Source organism: Aristolochia californica, unplaced genomic scaffold, assembly GCF_029961685.1.
Source record: "Aristolochia californica isolate CCGP_79_NKW_82.1479 unplaced genomic scaffold, dmAriCali1.0.hap1 SCAF_3, whole genome shotgun sequence".
NCBI lineage: Eukaryota > Viridiplantae > Streptophyta > Magnoliopsida > Piperales > Aristolochiaceae > Aristolochia > Aristolochia californica.
In genome coordinates this window covers 11,837,880-11,852,097 of record NW_027181992.1, presented here as the reverse complement: position 1 = coordinate 11,852,097, position 14,218 = coordinate 11,837,880, and the positions used below count along the sequence as shown (strand labels likewise).

Here is a 14,218-nt window from a genome sequence, read left to right as displayed (position 1 = left end):
AATCTGCAACAGCAATTATTAACCTTTCTGTTTCCGAAACAGGTTTCAAATCATCCGTCATTAAATCTGCAACAGCAATTATTAACCTCTGTTTACGAAACAGGTTTCAAATCACCCATCATTAAATCTGCTGCTGCAAAATTAAACTTCTGCACAATCTGCTCTTTCAACGCTGAGAAAGGCTGTGCAGAGAAGAAGACGAATCGACGTTGTTGCAGAACCAGAACGGTAATATTTCTATAACAATACCTCTTAATCCTCTCAAAACGAACACCAGAACTTCCCCTTTTTTGTTGCGAATCCTCTCTACCTAAAGAATGTATTGTTACCCACATAAATTACATTTGCCAGTTGGACACAGACCCCCAGAACAATTTAATAAACTCTGGACTCGCAAATATAAAGCATTAAATCAGCTGTTTCCGTATTACAGTAGACGCTCAATAGCGCCACACCTTCTCATAAGAATCAAATATTACATTCCCGATGTTGCAACCGGCAGTTTGTCAGAAGTTAGAACCAAAACCGAATAAACACAAAGAATAGATACTCGACCCTACAAAAAAACCTCAGGTAATGCAGGAAATGGCCAATCAGAAGTGAGGTCTGTAGCAGATGCAAGCCAGGATCCCATTGTAAGCTGCCAAATAAGAAGGCAAAGCAGGACACATATGAAGGCCAAGCATGAAGAATCAGCCCCAAAAGGCACCAGAACAAAAAAAAAAAAATGAAGTTCCAGCAAATATTTCACAGGAACCTACTCCACCAACAAGTAGAAATCCTCCCAAGTGGAACATAGGTGTGATACAGATGGAGGCTCGAGCAATTTGGGCAGCCAGAAAAGGAAAGATGATATTTGAGAAGCCGCTATCACGATGAACTGACATAGAGAACGGGGACCAATCCAGCCATTTTTCCATCACGTCCAGGCCGCTTTTTCTTCACCTGAAACAGGATTGGATAAGGCAGTGTCAATCAAAATCAGATGTGAATACCCACAGAAGTGTTTCACTATGACCAAAGTTCAGGACAGATCTGTTTACTTACATAGTACCAGCCGTCTACCTCATCATCAATTTCAACTTCTTCTCCAGCCGTCAGGTTTAACTACAAAAGGGAAAATAGCAGTTGAGGTGCATATATATGTGTATAAACATAATAAAATAATGCAAACTTCTCCTGAAACATATACTATTTACAATGCTGGTCATGATCACTGCAGTCAGACGAATCCTCCAACTTCATTTTGTTGGGCAGATATCAGAAACCAGCTATATACTCATCCGACCAAAGAGGCATTACTAGCCATTCAGTTTACTGTTGTCCTGAAAATCTCACCTCATCATCCCCACCAGCAGTGAAGTCATAAAGAGCTTTTCCAAATTGAGGATTTTCTGAAGTTCTTTCCTGATCCTGTGAGTGAGATCCAAAACTCTGATCACCACGGGCAGCCATAGGATTTTCAAATGACTCAAATCTCTGCATAGATGCTGTATATGGTGGTGGGTCCTCTCTCACCTGAACAGGTAATCAAGTCAGGCCCTCCATAGTATTTGTTTCTCTAACTTTGACAGATTCCAGATTTTCATAATAAATAAAGACTATTTTCTTTCTTTACAAGGCAGGGAAATTATTTTTAAAAAATCGATCATAAGAAAAAATCTAACCGGAGACTCAAGCTCTTCATAAGTTGAAGACGAACCACCAAAAGAAGTGTCGCTAAACCTACTTGCAGCAGGAGGTGTTCGAGTGCCCTGTTTTTTCCCCAGTTTAATCAGGCATTTTACTTTCATGTAAGAAGCAAGGAGACCAGATACATAATCAATAGACAGACGAATAAGTGGCTGATATTGAGCTCTGTAATCACCAGAAACTCAAACAAAACTTCAAACTCAAAAGCACTGTTCTAATCCGTTATTCCCATTGTTTACAGCAAACCAAACCAAAAGATTGTTTACGAGTGTTTGCCCTATATTACCACTTGTTGAGAAACCCCAAAGCCTGAAGGTCGTGAACTGAACAATGATGGGTAATTTATGCCACCAAAATGGGATGATATGGAAGTTTCAACTGAGCCGGTTGATTCAGGAGAAGAACTCCCAGAAGATCTGCCACCATCTTCCTGCAAAAAACCAGTGGTAGTGTAAACATATTAATTTTCACATATCATCTCAAACACTTGTCTCCAAGAGCAAAGAGGCAGCTTAGGAATTCTTAATCACACCTCCACTTCATAAGTTTCTAAAAGTGTCTTAGCCCACATGTCATCATAGCTTAGAGACGGTCTAGAGGTTATGTTTTCCTCTTCAACATCAGGAGCATCAGTTCCTGCACCAGCAAGAAACTCATTTACCTACAAGACAGAAACCAAGTCAGTTCAGCCAGACAGAAATGGTGAATATGCCATGAGAAGGGGTGCAATGCATTGACAAACTCAGAGTTCGACCTGGATTAATATTGCTCCCAAAGGCATAAATGCTTTTATTCAAAGTCTTTTTGTTTTAAAGGATTTCAGAGTCAATTTTGCAAAGAATAACAGTAGGTGTCATCTCTTCATTTAAAAAAAAAAAAGATACAAGAACACTTCAACTGCTGTGACATATGTTAATCTGTATGCAAATCATGAATTGAAAATAAAAACTAATACAAATGAAAGGACCAATAAGCTCAGAGATCTGAAGTTTCAAACCCGATTCATAGCTGGTGCATTGCTCCCCCACTGACCATCATCGAGGCCTGCTGCCCAGGCATTCACAAGGTCAGGGTCAAGGGTATCAGGCTCTGCTGGTTGTGCCTTAGATTCATATATAAGGTCAGAAATTCCTGTTGCAACAGCAGGATCATTCAAACCAGCTGATGCACTTATATTGTGTCGGTTGCGGTAGATGTCAATAAGTTTTGCACTGGATCAGAACATGAATCAAATGGGGATCAGAAATGGGAAGCGAGTGGCAAGATATCACCAAAATTGCACAAGACAATTTTCAACTACCTTAACCTTCAGTATTCTGTTATTTTAAAGTATAGTGCCAAAATATCAGTGTGTAAGAATCAGTAGGAGATGAGATGGATAATCTCTAGGAACTCTAACCACTCTACTTCATGCAAAAGATAAAAGATACCTTATTGGCCCAAGTGGGAGGTATTTTGCTCGTGGAACAAAACAAAACAGTGAAACCTGATCCAGAAGCCTCTCATGGGTTTCATAGAGTTTCTTAAGCTCCTCATCAGACCATTCTTGTTTATTGTTATCATGATTACGAATATCTCTGCACACATAAAAAAAATAAAATCACTCTACCATCAGAAGATAATCATGTCAAATGTCTAGCCTGAAGGAGCGGAAAGCCAAACTCTGACAAATCACACTACATCAAAACCAACCACAGAAACCAAAATGTTCCTCTTACTTGATTAAATCATCCTGCGCTTTGTACATTTCATCAAGAACATTTAACATGGGACTTAACAATGACCCAAGACCCGTACCACTAGCACCTTGATCTTCGCCATTACTGATTTGTATCTCTGAAAATTGAGTTTGTGCTCCACCAAGTGCTAAAGCGTGTAAAAATTCATAAATCTGCAGCCTGAAGGGCTCACCCGACCTGACAGCCATTGTAGTAAGAGCCTGCGCAGCGACAATTCGCACCTGGAGCACATAACAAGTGAACACTACATAAAGAACTAAATATAAGCATAAAACATAACTAGAAGCCAATAACTTTACTCAAATAAGACAAGTGTAAGTTGACATTAGGGACAAAAAAGTTACAAGAAATCTGTACCTCCCAACTCCCAGTGAAAGCACACCTTTGAAGCCTTGTCAGAGCCCCAGCCAGTGTAGGATTCCGAGAACTAGCAGCAGCCACCATTTTGTCTGCATCCAACATCATGAGTGCAGTACCAGGCGGTGTTGAAGATTCCCAAGCATATTCTGATGCAGCATAGTTTGCATTTTCACCCAGAAACCATACCTATAAATATTGGAACTCTAAGAGGAGTCATACAAGAAAGCAGTGTAGTTTAGTTGAACTTAGGTGCAACTATCAGCTGTAATAATAGTTAAGTCTTCTTTTTTTTTCTTTTTTTCAAAAATCGAATAGTTAAGAACCATATGCTTACAGCTGCCTGGACTAATCTCTGTAATGCCAATGCAGACTTTGGATCAGATGCTGACACCTTATCCACTGATGTAAGTCCAGACATGGATCCGGGTTGTGGAGGAGGTAGGTCAAGAACTATTGTCACTGCTTCCAGAGCCATGTGCTTTCCCCCGGGTCCCGCACCAACAAGGCATGTCTTGAGCATGAAAAATTACAAATTGGCTCAGGTAAGTTGATCTTTCTTTTCCCCTTTGAAGAGCCAAGGAAACAAAGAGTAACCATAACTCTAGAAAAGATATATATGAAACAATATGCGTATTGTTAGGCAGCAAAGCAGTAAACATTAACAACAAAATAAAAATCGGGAACATATTGTCATTGTCGACAAGTTAAAGGATATTATTAACACTTTTTGAGGAAAAAAGACTAATATTATCATTGATGTCAAAATGAAGTCTGAATAAGACAAATTATTCATATAGCGATGACAAGAGATCCTCAAAAAATGTAAATCCCTTTTGGATGCACTTTTTCCAAAAATGATTAGGAAGAAAATGAATTTGTACAATTCCAGAGTTCTTATATAAACATCAGGTGGACCAACGGAGTGCTGATGACAAAATTTGCCCACACAGATGGTATTGTATTCAATTCTTTCACCACTAAATAAAAAAATTCCATAATAAGATTATAAAGTTCGGCAAACAAAAAGGTACTTAAATGATATAATTTTGTGAGAAATAGAAAAGAAAAAGCTTCCCAGCAAGAGCTGGTGTCCTTATGCCAAGAGTCAGATGTATGATGTCAGGCTGCAACCAGGAGGAGACAAGACAATCATCAAACAAAATAAAAGTAGAAAAAGGTAGTTTCTGTAAGAAAAAAAAAAGGAAACTTGGAATTAAAGCCGTATTATTCAAAAAACAATTTAAGAATTGCTAAAACAATTCGATCAAAGAAAACTTAGAGACAGGGCAAATTTGTAAATGCCTCCAAATGTAAATGTTACATAAAATTGGAAAAAAATCTAGTTAAAAAAGATTCTCTGTGATGTGCCAAAAAAAAAGAGGAACTTACTTTCCAGAGAATTTGTAACACATCTGCGTCGATTTTCCCAGGAACTTTAGTTGCAAATATTCTTGCAATTTCAAGAAGAGTGACTGCCATATCTGGAGTTGCCTAGAAAACCATTAAAACAACACCCCATAACAATGAATAACAGTAAAATTCACACCTTTCCCTCAAAAAAAAAAAAAAAAAAAAAAATGAATAACAGTAAAAAAGTACTTAATGGAGGTTGACCAAAAATAACAATTAAAAGTGCAACCATTCTTTTGGGTGAACAGAATACCTTGAACCGAGCATGCAGTGTGAGCAAAATATCATTCAATAAAGTTGATGGCCATGCTGGATCAGACAGTTCACAAGCAATGATAGATTCAAGTTCTTCAAATGATTCGTGCGGACTTTGCATCCATATCAAAGCCTTTATCACCATGGCACGAACATAAACACATTCACATGCAACTGTTGTCCTGACTACTTCCATCAGGGATGCTAATAAGCTAGCAATTGTATCCTTCCCACCAGTTGTCCCATTGGACAATGACTTCAAACGTGTTGCTATAAAACAATAGTTAGAAAGAAAATGATAGACATTAATTTGGATGAATATTATAGTATCGACGACCTCACATGTCTTGAAAACAATAATGACAGAAGATATAGGGATTGTACTGCACTTCAAATATTAAAGGTCCATTATCTAGAGCCTCTGTGACTTCTGCCAATCAAACTCCAAATCTATCTGTTACGTTCCTCAATTATGAATAGTTTAAAGATTTAGACATTTCCAAACACATTAATCTGTATAGCATTTATGTATCTGAAAAACCTACCATCAGACTGTGAGGATTCATTGATATCTTGATCCACTGAGTCAACATTTTCAGAGTATGCTTGAAGTTGCATTCCTTCATCAACATCATAACCTAGTGAATACGCAGCAGCCCTGCTTTTTCCCATCTCCTGAACAACTCGAGCAGCCGCATGAAGCACAGGTCTAGAGAAACTACGGAATGAACTTTCCAGCCTAAGAATAAAGGAAGAATAAAATATTAAATACACATAAATTTAAAGAGTACATGTAGCAAATTAGAGATGAACAAATTAAAACATAACAGTGAAGACAATAATGACAAGCAATAAACATCGAGGACCTTCTCATTACTAGTTTGATTAGAGGTTGAGGACGTCTTATTTTTGAAGATGGTTTGTCGTTAGCAGCTTTTGGTGGGAGCCCATCCTTTGTTTGTGCTTCCTTCAGCGTTACAGATGGAGCTTCTGGCAATTTCAGAATTTCTCTTGTCAATCTAACCCACCCATAAGCTCGTTCTTCAGTCCTATAATAATTGCATATATGAGAAATTAATTCAGGATGATATAAATTCAAGAGTGATAAACAAATCACCACAACAAAGGAACAAAATACAGTAAGAAAACAAGTACCTCTCCGTGTTATCAAATTTTCCCAACACGCATAATATTGCCTCAAAACAAACTCTTTCACTGGGATCAAGAAGAAGCTGATAGAGCACAGAGTTGAACTGAGCTTTAATATCAGGCCTTTCTGCATTGACCAAAACTGAAGTCAGATTCCAATAACAAGGTTCATATCAGTCTTTTATAAAGATAAAACGAAGTAAATGCACACAGTACCCTCTAATGCACGAGCTGTTGATAACGAGTGACATAATCTAGCTAGAGAAACCCTGGCAAGAACATCATGCAAATGGAGAACATCCTGTAAAGCACCTGATCCATTTTGAGGAAAAACATCTTTCTTAGCAATAGTACTACATTCTGATTCTCCTTAGCAATAGCTTTAGCCATCAGTCTTTGATAATGCCATTAATGTCCTCAACAAGAAGAATGAACAGAAATTCCCAAAGAAGGAATAGATCAATTAAATCCTAAACCCTTAATGCAACCATACATGTCATATCAAGATTCCAGGAGTTGGACATGCTGCCATGTTATGTGTTTTACTTGAATTAGTACATATGGTCAACAGTAAATCTGGTATTTTTGAATGCTAACATGGAATAGGGAATCCAATCAACAATGCAGAATATCTTCTAACAAGTGCATTGCATATGTGCTGTATATATCATTATGACTTTAATGGCATCGATAGTCCACTCCTGATATAACTTTGATGACATATCTAGGTATTTCAGCAAAAATTGAATACAATCCTCTTAAATATATCCAAAAAAAAAAAAAACAAGAACTGTCAGCGGTTTGTGCCTTTGGCTCAATTGCCACTTTAAGGGGTTTTTATTGTGAGGTCTAGGTGTCAAGTCTCAATGTGGAAGGGTGTTGTATGCGCGTGTCATCGACATTCAATGAGAAAAAAACACATTTTTATTTAGTTTTATCTTATAAGTGCACTGGAAAGATATTACTGCTCTATGACTCAAAGATTCTTAATATTGTTCCGTGGGAACTTCTTTATCAGGGTTGGCTTAAGCTGAATTCTAATGGAAACTCCAGTGAAATTCCTAGACCCATTGCGGTAGGGGTGTCATATATGACCATTCAAGACAGGTCGATCAGGTTTACACTACTCCTTACAGGTAATGTGACTCATTTGAGGCAGAGCTCCATGCTCGTCTGAGTGTTCTACAATTGTATTGCCGAAGCTACACCTGTCCCCTTGTGATTAGAGGGGACTCAATGGTAGTCATTTCCTGGTTCTCATCTGGCAAACTTCCTCCATGGCGGTTTCTTCCCATTCATGATGAAATTGTTGGGATATGTCAACATATTCAGTATCAATAGATTCATATTTTACACAGTGATAACTCCAGGGTGGATTTGTTGGCTCACAATGTTTCTTAGCATTATCTTACTATAGGAGATTCTCTCCCTTTTGATGTCTATTTATTATATTTCTTTAATTCATGGATTTTTGTATTTTTGTTTGAGATAGTTCTTTCTTGGGTCTCACATTCGCTGTAATCTCCTTTTCTACTTAATGGAGTTCTCTTCATCATCAACAAGAGAAAAGGCATAATAAAAAAGTAAATAAATAAATAAGCCAAAAAAGGTTCCAGACCATCACTGGTCAGCTATTAGGATACATGCAATCACTGAACAACTCATGTATTGATGGTCAAAACATATTATTGAAGAGTAGGTTTAGAAGAATCTTACATGACTCTCATAGCAAGAAGTCTCACAAAAGAAATAATTATTATGGTAAAGTCTAAGAGGAGTCTCATAGGAGCAATCTCTCACAAGAGTCTCAGTTAAAGGTGTTTTAGTTATGTTAGTCTTCTATTTATGTTCAGTTGTTCAAATGTTCTAGGAATTACCTTTTAGACTTTAACTTTGGGTATAACCTGGACAAGGGTAGTTTAATTGTAATTGGATTCTACTTGTTTTTTATATTACAAATAAAGGCTCATTGTACTCAAATTAAAACAAGTTAGTGAAGTATTTCTCTTTTCCAGAAATTCAACATAGTATCAGAACAGGTTTTGTGAGTTAACTTGGTCAACCCACAGAGATAATGTGATCATTTTCAGATTTTTCATCTTTAGTAGTTTAGGTTTGTATTCTACCTTTTTTTCTTCTTTCCATGTCCCAATACCTATTGTTTCCTTGGCATGCACACCTTTATTTGAAGTTTCCATATTGCAAATTATACATTGATGAATTCCCAAAAAAGTCGGGGCAGAGCTTCCTTCAAAATTCCAGCCTATCAGTCTCACCACCAAAACATCTCCTCCTCTCTCTCTTTTTTCAATCCCTTAGATTTCATTTCTTCACTTAGTTATTTTGATGTACTAGTTTTGATTGAATGGCCTGCCACGGGAAAGCAGCGGTCCCAACCCGCTTGGGGGCCATCTTTCACTCCCCCTCCACAACAGTCCCCATCCCTGCCCCACCTCTCCGTGTGGGACAAGCTTCAAACACTGGCACTGCCAAGATCGAACCAGCGCAACAACAACAGCAGCACCGAGATGATCAACACGGCCCAACTAAAGAGAAATCCAAAAGGCAACAACAAGCAAAGGAACACGGTTGGCAGACAATAGTCAGCCGCTCATCGAGGAGAAGGACAAGGGTTGAGGACCCCGCAGCCCTCAACTTTCAAAACGGAAGCGCCTCTGTCTCCATTCGACAAACAAAGGAAAGAAAGAGATGCAATTTGAATCATCTCTCAATCCGGAGCAAAAAAGTCCATCTCCATTCGTATCGCGGCAGTAGATGCTTTCGTCGCCATCTTGGACAAGGTCCTAGTCAGCAGGACAGGAAGAGGCTCGGGAAGATTTATCCTCACTAGAGATCTGGAATTTCAAATCCACACGCAATACCACGGTGGGAAACTTGAGTGCTCTATCACACAGCGGCGGGGGAAAAAAATCATGGGTATGTTATTTCTTCCCCAAAGCCCCTCCTCCGGCCTGCGATGGAAAAAATTTCACCTCTAGCTCCTTCGAGTCTTACAAAAAACCCTCCCAGCAACCACCACCACCGCCCCGCGGCAAGAAAAAGCCGACCCTTCACCCCCCACCAGCTTCTTCCAAAAAAAAAACCACACCTCAACCGTCTATACCTCCTTCACAAACCCAAGAATCAAACCCCACACTTCCGCCTCTACCCACACCACAAATTAGCCAACCACGAGCGTCATACCTCCCTGACACTTCCGGACCAAGCCCTAATCGACGGAATCAAGCATTTGTCCACGGCAGTAGTAATCTCAATCGACCCAACTACAACTCAGCCAAGCAGATCGGAGATTGGATCCAGAGTAAAACCGAAGCTCTCAAACTACAGGCAATCACCCATTCGAGGGAACAAATGGCTCATTGCTTTCAGATCAAAGGAAGATAGACGAGTTCTGCAAAGCATCCAAAGCGAAATGGACTCCCCAATTCTGCACATGGAAAACTGGGCTCCTAGCCACCCAATCACTGGCCACTGGATGACTATTCGGGGCATCCCTGCGGAGCTCTGATGTTGACATACCCTGGAATGTTTGGCGAACATCTTCGGCGAGCTCGTTTGGACCGAAGACCAACCGATAAATCTCCTCCGAGAAAGGCTCTTCCTCAAACCTAGTCTCCGATAAGTGGATCTCACCTTATGCAACTTTTCTCTGCCGGTGTCTCTGCATGGATCATCCTGGAGTTCGAGGAGATGGTCGCCCTCCATTCCATGTTCCTTGACTCGCAAGCTCTAGCGTTGAGTCAAACTCAGTCTAACTCGGCTCCAAAAATGAGTCAACCTGTGACCGAGTCAACACTGAGCAAAGGCCGGAGCTAGTCAATGTTGACTCAACCCGACAACGACTGGCCGGTCCCCTCGGAATTCCCCCAAGTTATCCTCCCCAAATTTGTTTTTTCAAATTTTGAAATCCAAAAAGTTCATCCCCCCGCCACCCATCACCACCCTAATCCCGAGGGATCATAACCCCTTCCTTTTTGCCACACCAACCTCTGCGCCAACCGACACCTCTCCCCTCAAGAACAACAAACCCATTCTCCAAAAACAATTTTCCCATAACAACCTCAAAAAATACATTCCTGAAGTCAAATCTGCCAACGTCAATTCAACCCCTCTGATAGCCCCCAACCTATCAGATCCCCTGTCCATCCCGCTCGATCTAGATCTTCTAGATCCCTCCTTTCAGTCCCCTCCAAAAATTTCTTCGGCAAACCCACATCACCAAATGCTATGTCTTTTCAACCTCTTCGCCAATTCCAAGACACCGCCTTTTTAACTATGACACTCTCAATCTCACCCCCCCCAAACAATCACTTAATCTCCCTACCACACGCCATAGCCCACCATCCTTTGTCCAACCCCATTGGCTTCAATGAATCCCACCTCAAACAAACCTCTGGAGCCCCCACCCCCAAACAATCACTTATCTCCCTACCACACGCCATACCCCACCATCCTTTGTCCAACCCCATTGGTTTCAATGAATCCCACCTCGAACAAACCTTTGGAGGCCCCTGTTGGGGAGTCCTCCATCACTCCCTTCCCTCACACCTACCCCCGCAGAAAATTCACACCTACTCCCGCAAAAAACCACCCTCCCGTTCACTTACTCCATAAGAAAGAAGAGAAATAAGGGAAAGGATATTGTCCTGGACCTGAATGGCTGGGCAAATTCCCTGTTATCTCTCGCAAGGAGAGGGTCGAAAATATGAAACAACATATTTTGCTCCAGGCGGACAAATTCTCCCTGCAAGAGACGGAGAAGATGCCGGAACTAACATGGGAGTTCTCCAAATACTATCATGGCCTCTTCTGCTACTCGAAAGAGGATATTTTCAACATCCCCCTACCATGATAGTTCTTTCTTGGAACGTCAGGGGAATCAGCTCCCGCTCCAAGCAAGACATCATCAAGGCAGCTATTTTTTACTATCAACATAACATTGTAATCCTTATTGAAACAAGCTGCAAAATTTTGATTTATCTGTTGCTCGGAGTCTATGGTATAACTCGGATCCTGAATAGGCAACTATAGATGCGGTTGGCCACTTCGGTGGCATTCTTGTCATTTGGAATCCCACCAAGATTTCAGACCCATCAGCCTTACCACCAACACATACAAAATCTTAGCCCGTATTCTCTCCAATCGACTTAGAGCCGTCCTCCCCAGTGTTATTAACCCATGTCAAAGTGCCTTTATCCGAGGTTGCAATATCCTGGACTCTGCAATGGCAGCCCATGAATTACTTGACTCCTTAAAAAAATCAAGTCAACCAAGAGTTGTTCTCAAACTCGATTTCGAAAAAGCTTTTCACCAGGTTAATTGGAAGTTGATGGACTACCTTTTCGGTGAAATGGGTTTCGACATGCGGTGGAGATTCTGGATGAGAAATTGTATTTCCACTGCATCTTACTTTGTTCTTGTCAACGGTAGGCCATGTGGGTACTGCAATAGAACCAGGGGAATCAGATAGGGAGACCCTTTGTCACCTTTCATCTTCACCCTTATTGGCAAACATCTGTTGGCCATGGTTCAACTTGCTAAAAGATCGGGATGGCTCAGCCCCATATCCCCAGATCCTGCTCAGGACATCGCCCTCCTACAATATGCGGATGACACTATCTTCTTCTATGAAGGCTCTTTGAAACAAATTCATCACATTAAAGCCTTGCTCAATCTCTTTAAAATCTCATCCAATCAAAAAGTAAGTTGGTCAAAATCATCTATGGCAGGTTTTAATATTGAACCCCACCTTTTAAACTCCACGGCCAACTACCTTGGATGTAAAACTGAAATAACTTTGTATACTTATTTGGGCCTTCCCCTGACCCCTGGTTTACCCTCCAAGTGCTCCTAGCACCATGTTATTGAGCACCTAGAGGGTCATTTGGCGTCCTACAAAAGTAAATTCCTTTCTAAAGCTGGTAAGTTGGTCCTCACTAAATCTTGCTTTCATGGAATCACTGGTTACTTTCTGTCTATGTTTCAGTGCCCCGCCTCTATTAGAGACAAAATTGAGCTCATCAAAAGAAGATTTCTTTGGGGAGGACCAAATGGTGAGAAAAAGTATCACTTGGTAAAATGGGAAGAGGTCTACAAGTCAAAATCCTATGGTGGACTGGGTATCTGAAACACTGCCACTACAAATTCTGCTCTTCTCCTTAAATAGATCTGAAAATTCAATCTTTTTCCTGATCTAATTTGGAGAGTCGTAGTTGCTGCCAAAGCCAACAAGCTTTTGGGAGGGTGGACTGAGGGGGGAAGATACTACCGTTTGTCGCTAGCTTGGAAAAAAATATCCTTGCTACTGCCAGATTTTAAGAAAGCTATTAAGTGCTACGTTGGCAATGGGAACTCCACAAAACTTTGGTCCGATTGGTGGATTGGCCAATCCAGCCTCAACATTAACTATGAGTCTATCTCTGTCCTCGTTAGACATATTGATGCCTCTATCTCAGATCTCTGGTCTGAAACTGGGGGTTGGAATTTGAACCTCCGAAGAGACCCCTCGGATCCTGAAGCCATCCTGGCATCTAATCTCCTTTCGAGCATCTCCACAGCCAAACCTAGATTTAATCCTGATACTCTGATCTAGACACCTTGTACAAAAGACACTTTCTCAACTGCTTCAACCTACAATTTCCTAAGTAACCCCACCTCAAATCAGCCAAACCACCCAATGGCCTCCGCTTGGAACCTCCTTGCCCCACCTCGTGCAAAATTCTTTATCTGGAGCGTCTGCAAAAATAAATGTTACATGCTTGGGAATGTCCTTCAAGCAAGATGTTTTCCTTGAAGGTTACAATTAGACTTTTAAGCTTCATAATAATTGATAATGAGTTCCTCACAGGGTTGTCAAGGAGTACCAAGTGAGTTTACGAAAAAGTATAGTTTATTTCAGGATTAGACATAATGGGTATTGGCTGTCATGTATAGGATTAGACAGATTAAATGCAAGTAGTGTCGGGAATCAAGACTGATTCTCTTAAATACATCACTTAAGTGATTAAAGTTAAAAGGACATAAATGCCCCTGATTACAATAATTCCTATAACCCACTCTATACATATCAGATTTGAATGAAATTTGAAATACAAGAATATGAAATATAAACTATCATGCTAGAAGAATTAACACCTATAGGACAATGTCAAATGACCAAAATACACTTGTGTCTGTATTTCAACACTTTCCCTCAAGCTAGAGCGTAGATATCAAAAAGTCCCATCTTATTGCAAAATCCAAAGTTTTCTTGATTTCCAAAAGGTTTAGTAAACACGTCTCTGAGTTGCTCTGAAGCCTTCTCATATGGAGTGCTCACTTTACCTTGCATAATAGCATCTTTAATAAAAATGACAATCTACCTCAATGTGTTTTATTCTTTCGTGAAACACTGGGTTATTCGTTATGAATATGACAGTTTCCAAAAAGTTTACTTTTTCTTTTAGAAAAAAAATGTTACACGCTTGGGAATGTCCTTCAAGCAAGATGTTTTCCTTGAAGGTTACAATTAGACTTTTAAGCTTCATAATAATTGATAATGAGTTCCTCACAGGGTTGTCAAGGAGTACCAAGTGAGTTTACGAAAAAGTATA

At 40.1% G+C, this 14,218-nt stretch overlaps 1 protein-coding gene across 2 annotated transcripts in view; it reads right to left on the bottom strand.

Moving 5' to 3' along the window:
* Positions 1-209: 209 nt before the first annotated feature.
* The window catches only part of LOC137960614 (uncharacterized), a 28,870-nt gene continuing 14,861 nt past the window's right edge, over positions 210-14,218 (bottom strand). The window contains exons 10-27 of one of the 2 annotated variants that reach the window (XR_011114197.1): positions 6,822-6,917; positions 6,612-6,732; positions 6,323-6,505; positions 6,002-6,195; positions 5,455-5,726; positions 5,181-5,282; positions 4,126-4,302; positions 3,789-3,977; positions 3,411-3,652; positions 3,123-3,269; positions 2,690-2,903; positions 2,225-2,353; positions 1,979-2,122; positions 1,668-1,754; positions 1,339-1,518; positions 1,048-1,107; positions 762-945; positions 210-640 (exon numbers count right to left, since the gene is read on the bottom strand). Coding sequence is in view for 1 of the 2 variants with exons in the window: in XM_068808276.1 (XP_068664377.1) it covers positions 871-945; positions 1,048-1,107; positions 1,339-1,518; positions 1,668-1,754; positions 1,979-2,122; positions 2,225-2,353; positions 2,690-2,903; positions 3,123-3,269; positions 3,411-3,652; positions 3,789-3,977; positions 4,126-4,302; positions 5,181-5,282; positions 5,455-5,726; positions 6,002-6,195; positions 6,323-6,505; positions 6,612-6,732; positions 6,822-6,917 (2,612 nt within the window). In the remaining variant the exon portion in view is untranslated. Of the gene's footprint in view, positions 946-1,047; positions 1,108-1,338; positions 1,519-1,667; positions 1,755-1,978; positions 2,123-2,224; positions 2,354-2,689; positions 2,904-3,122; positions 3,270-3,410; positions 3,653-3,788; positions 3,978-4,125; positions 4,303-5,180; positions 5,283-5,454; positions 5,727-6,001; positions 6,196-6,322; positions 6,506-6,611; positions 6,733-6,821; positions 6,918-14,218 lie in introns of both variants that reach the window. The other variant, XM_068808276.1, reaches the window with a different exon arrangement.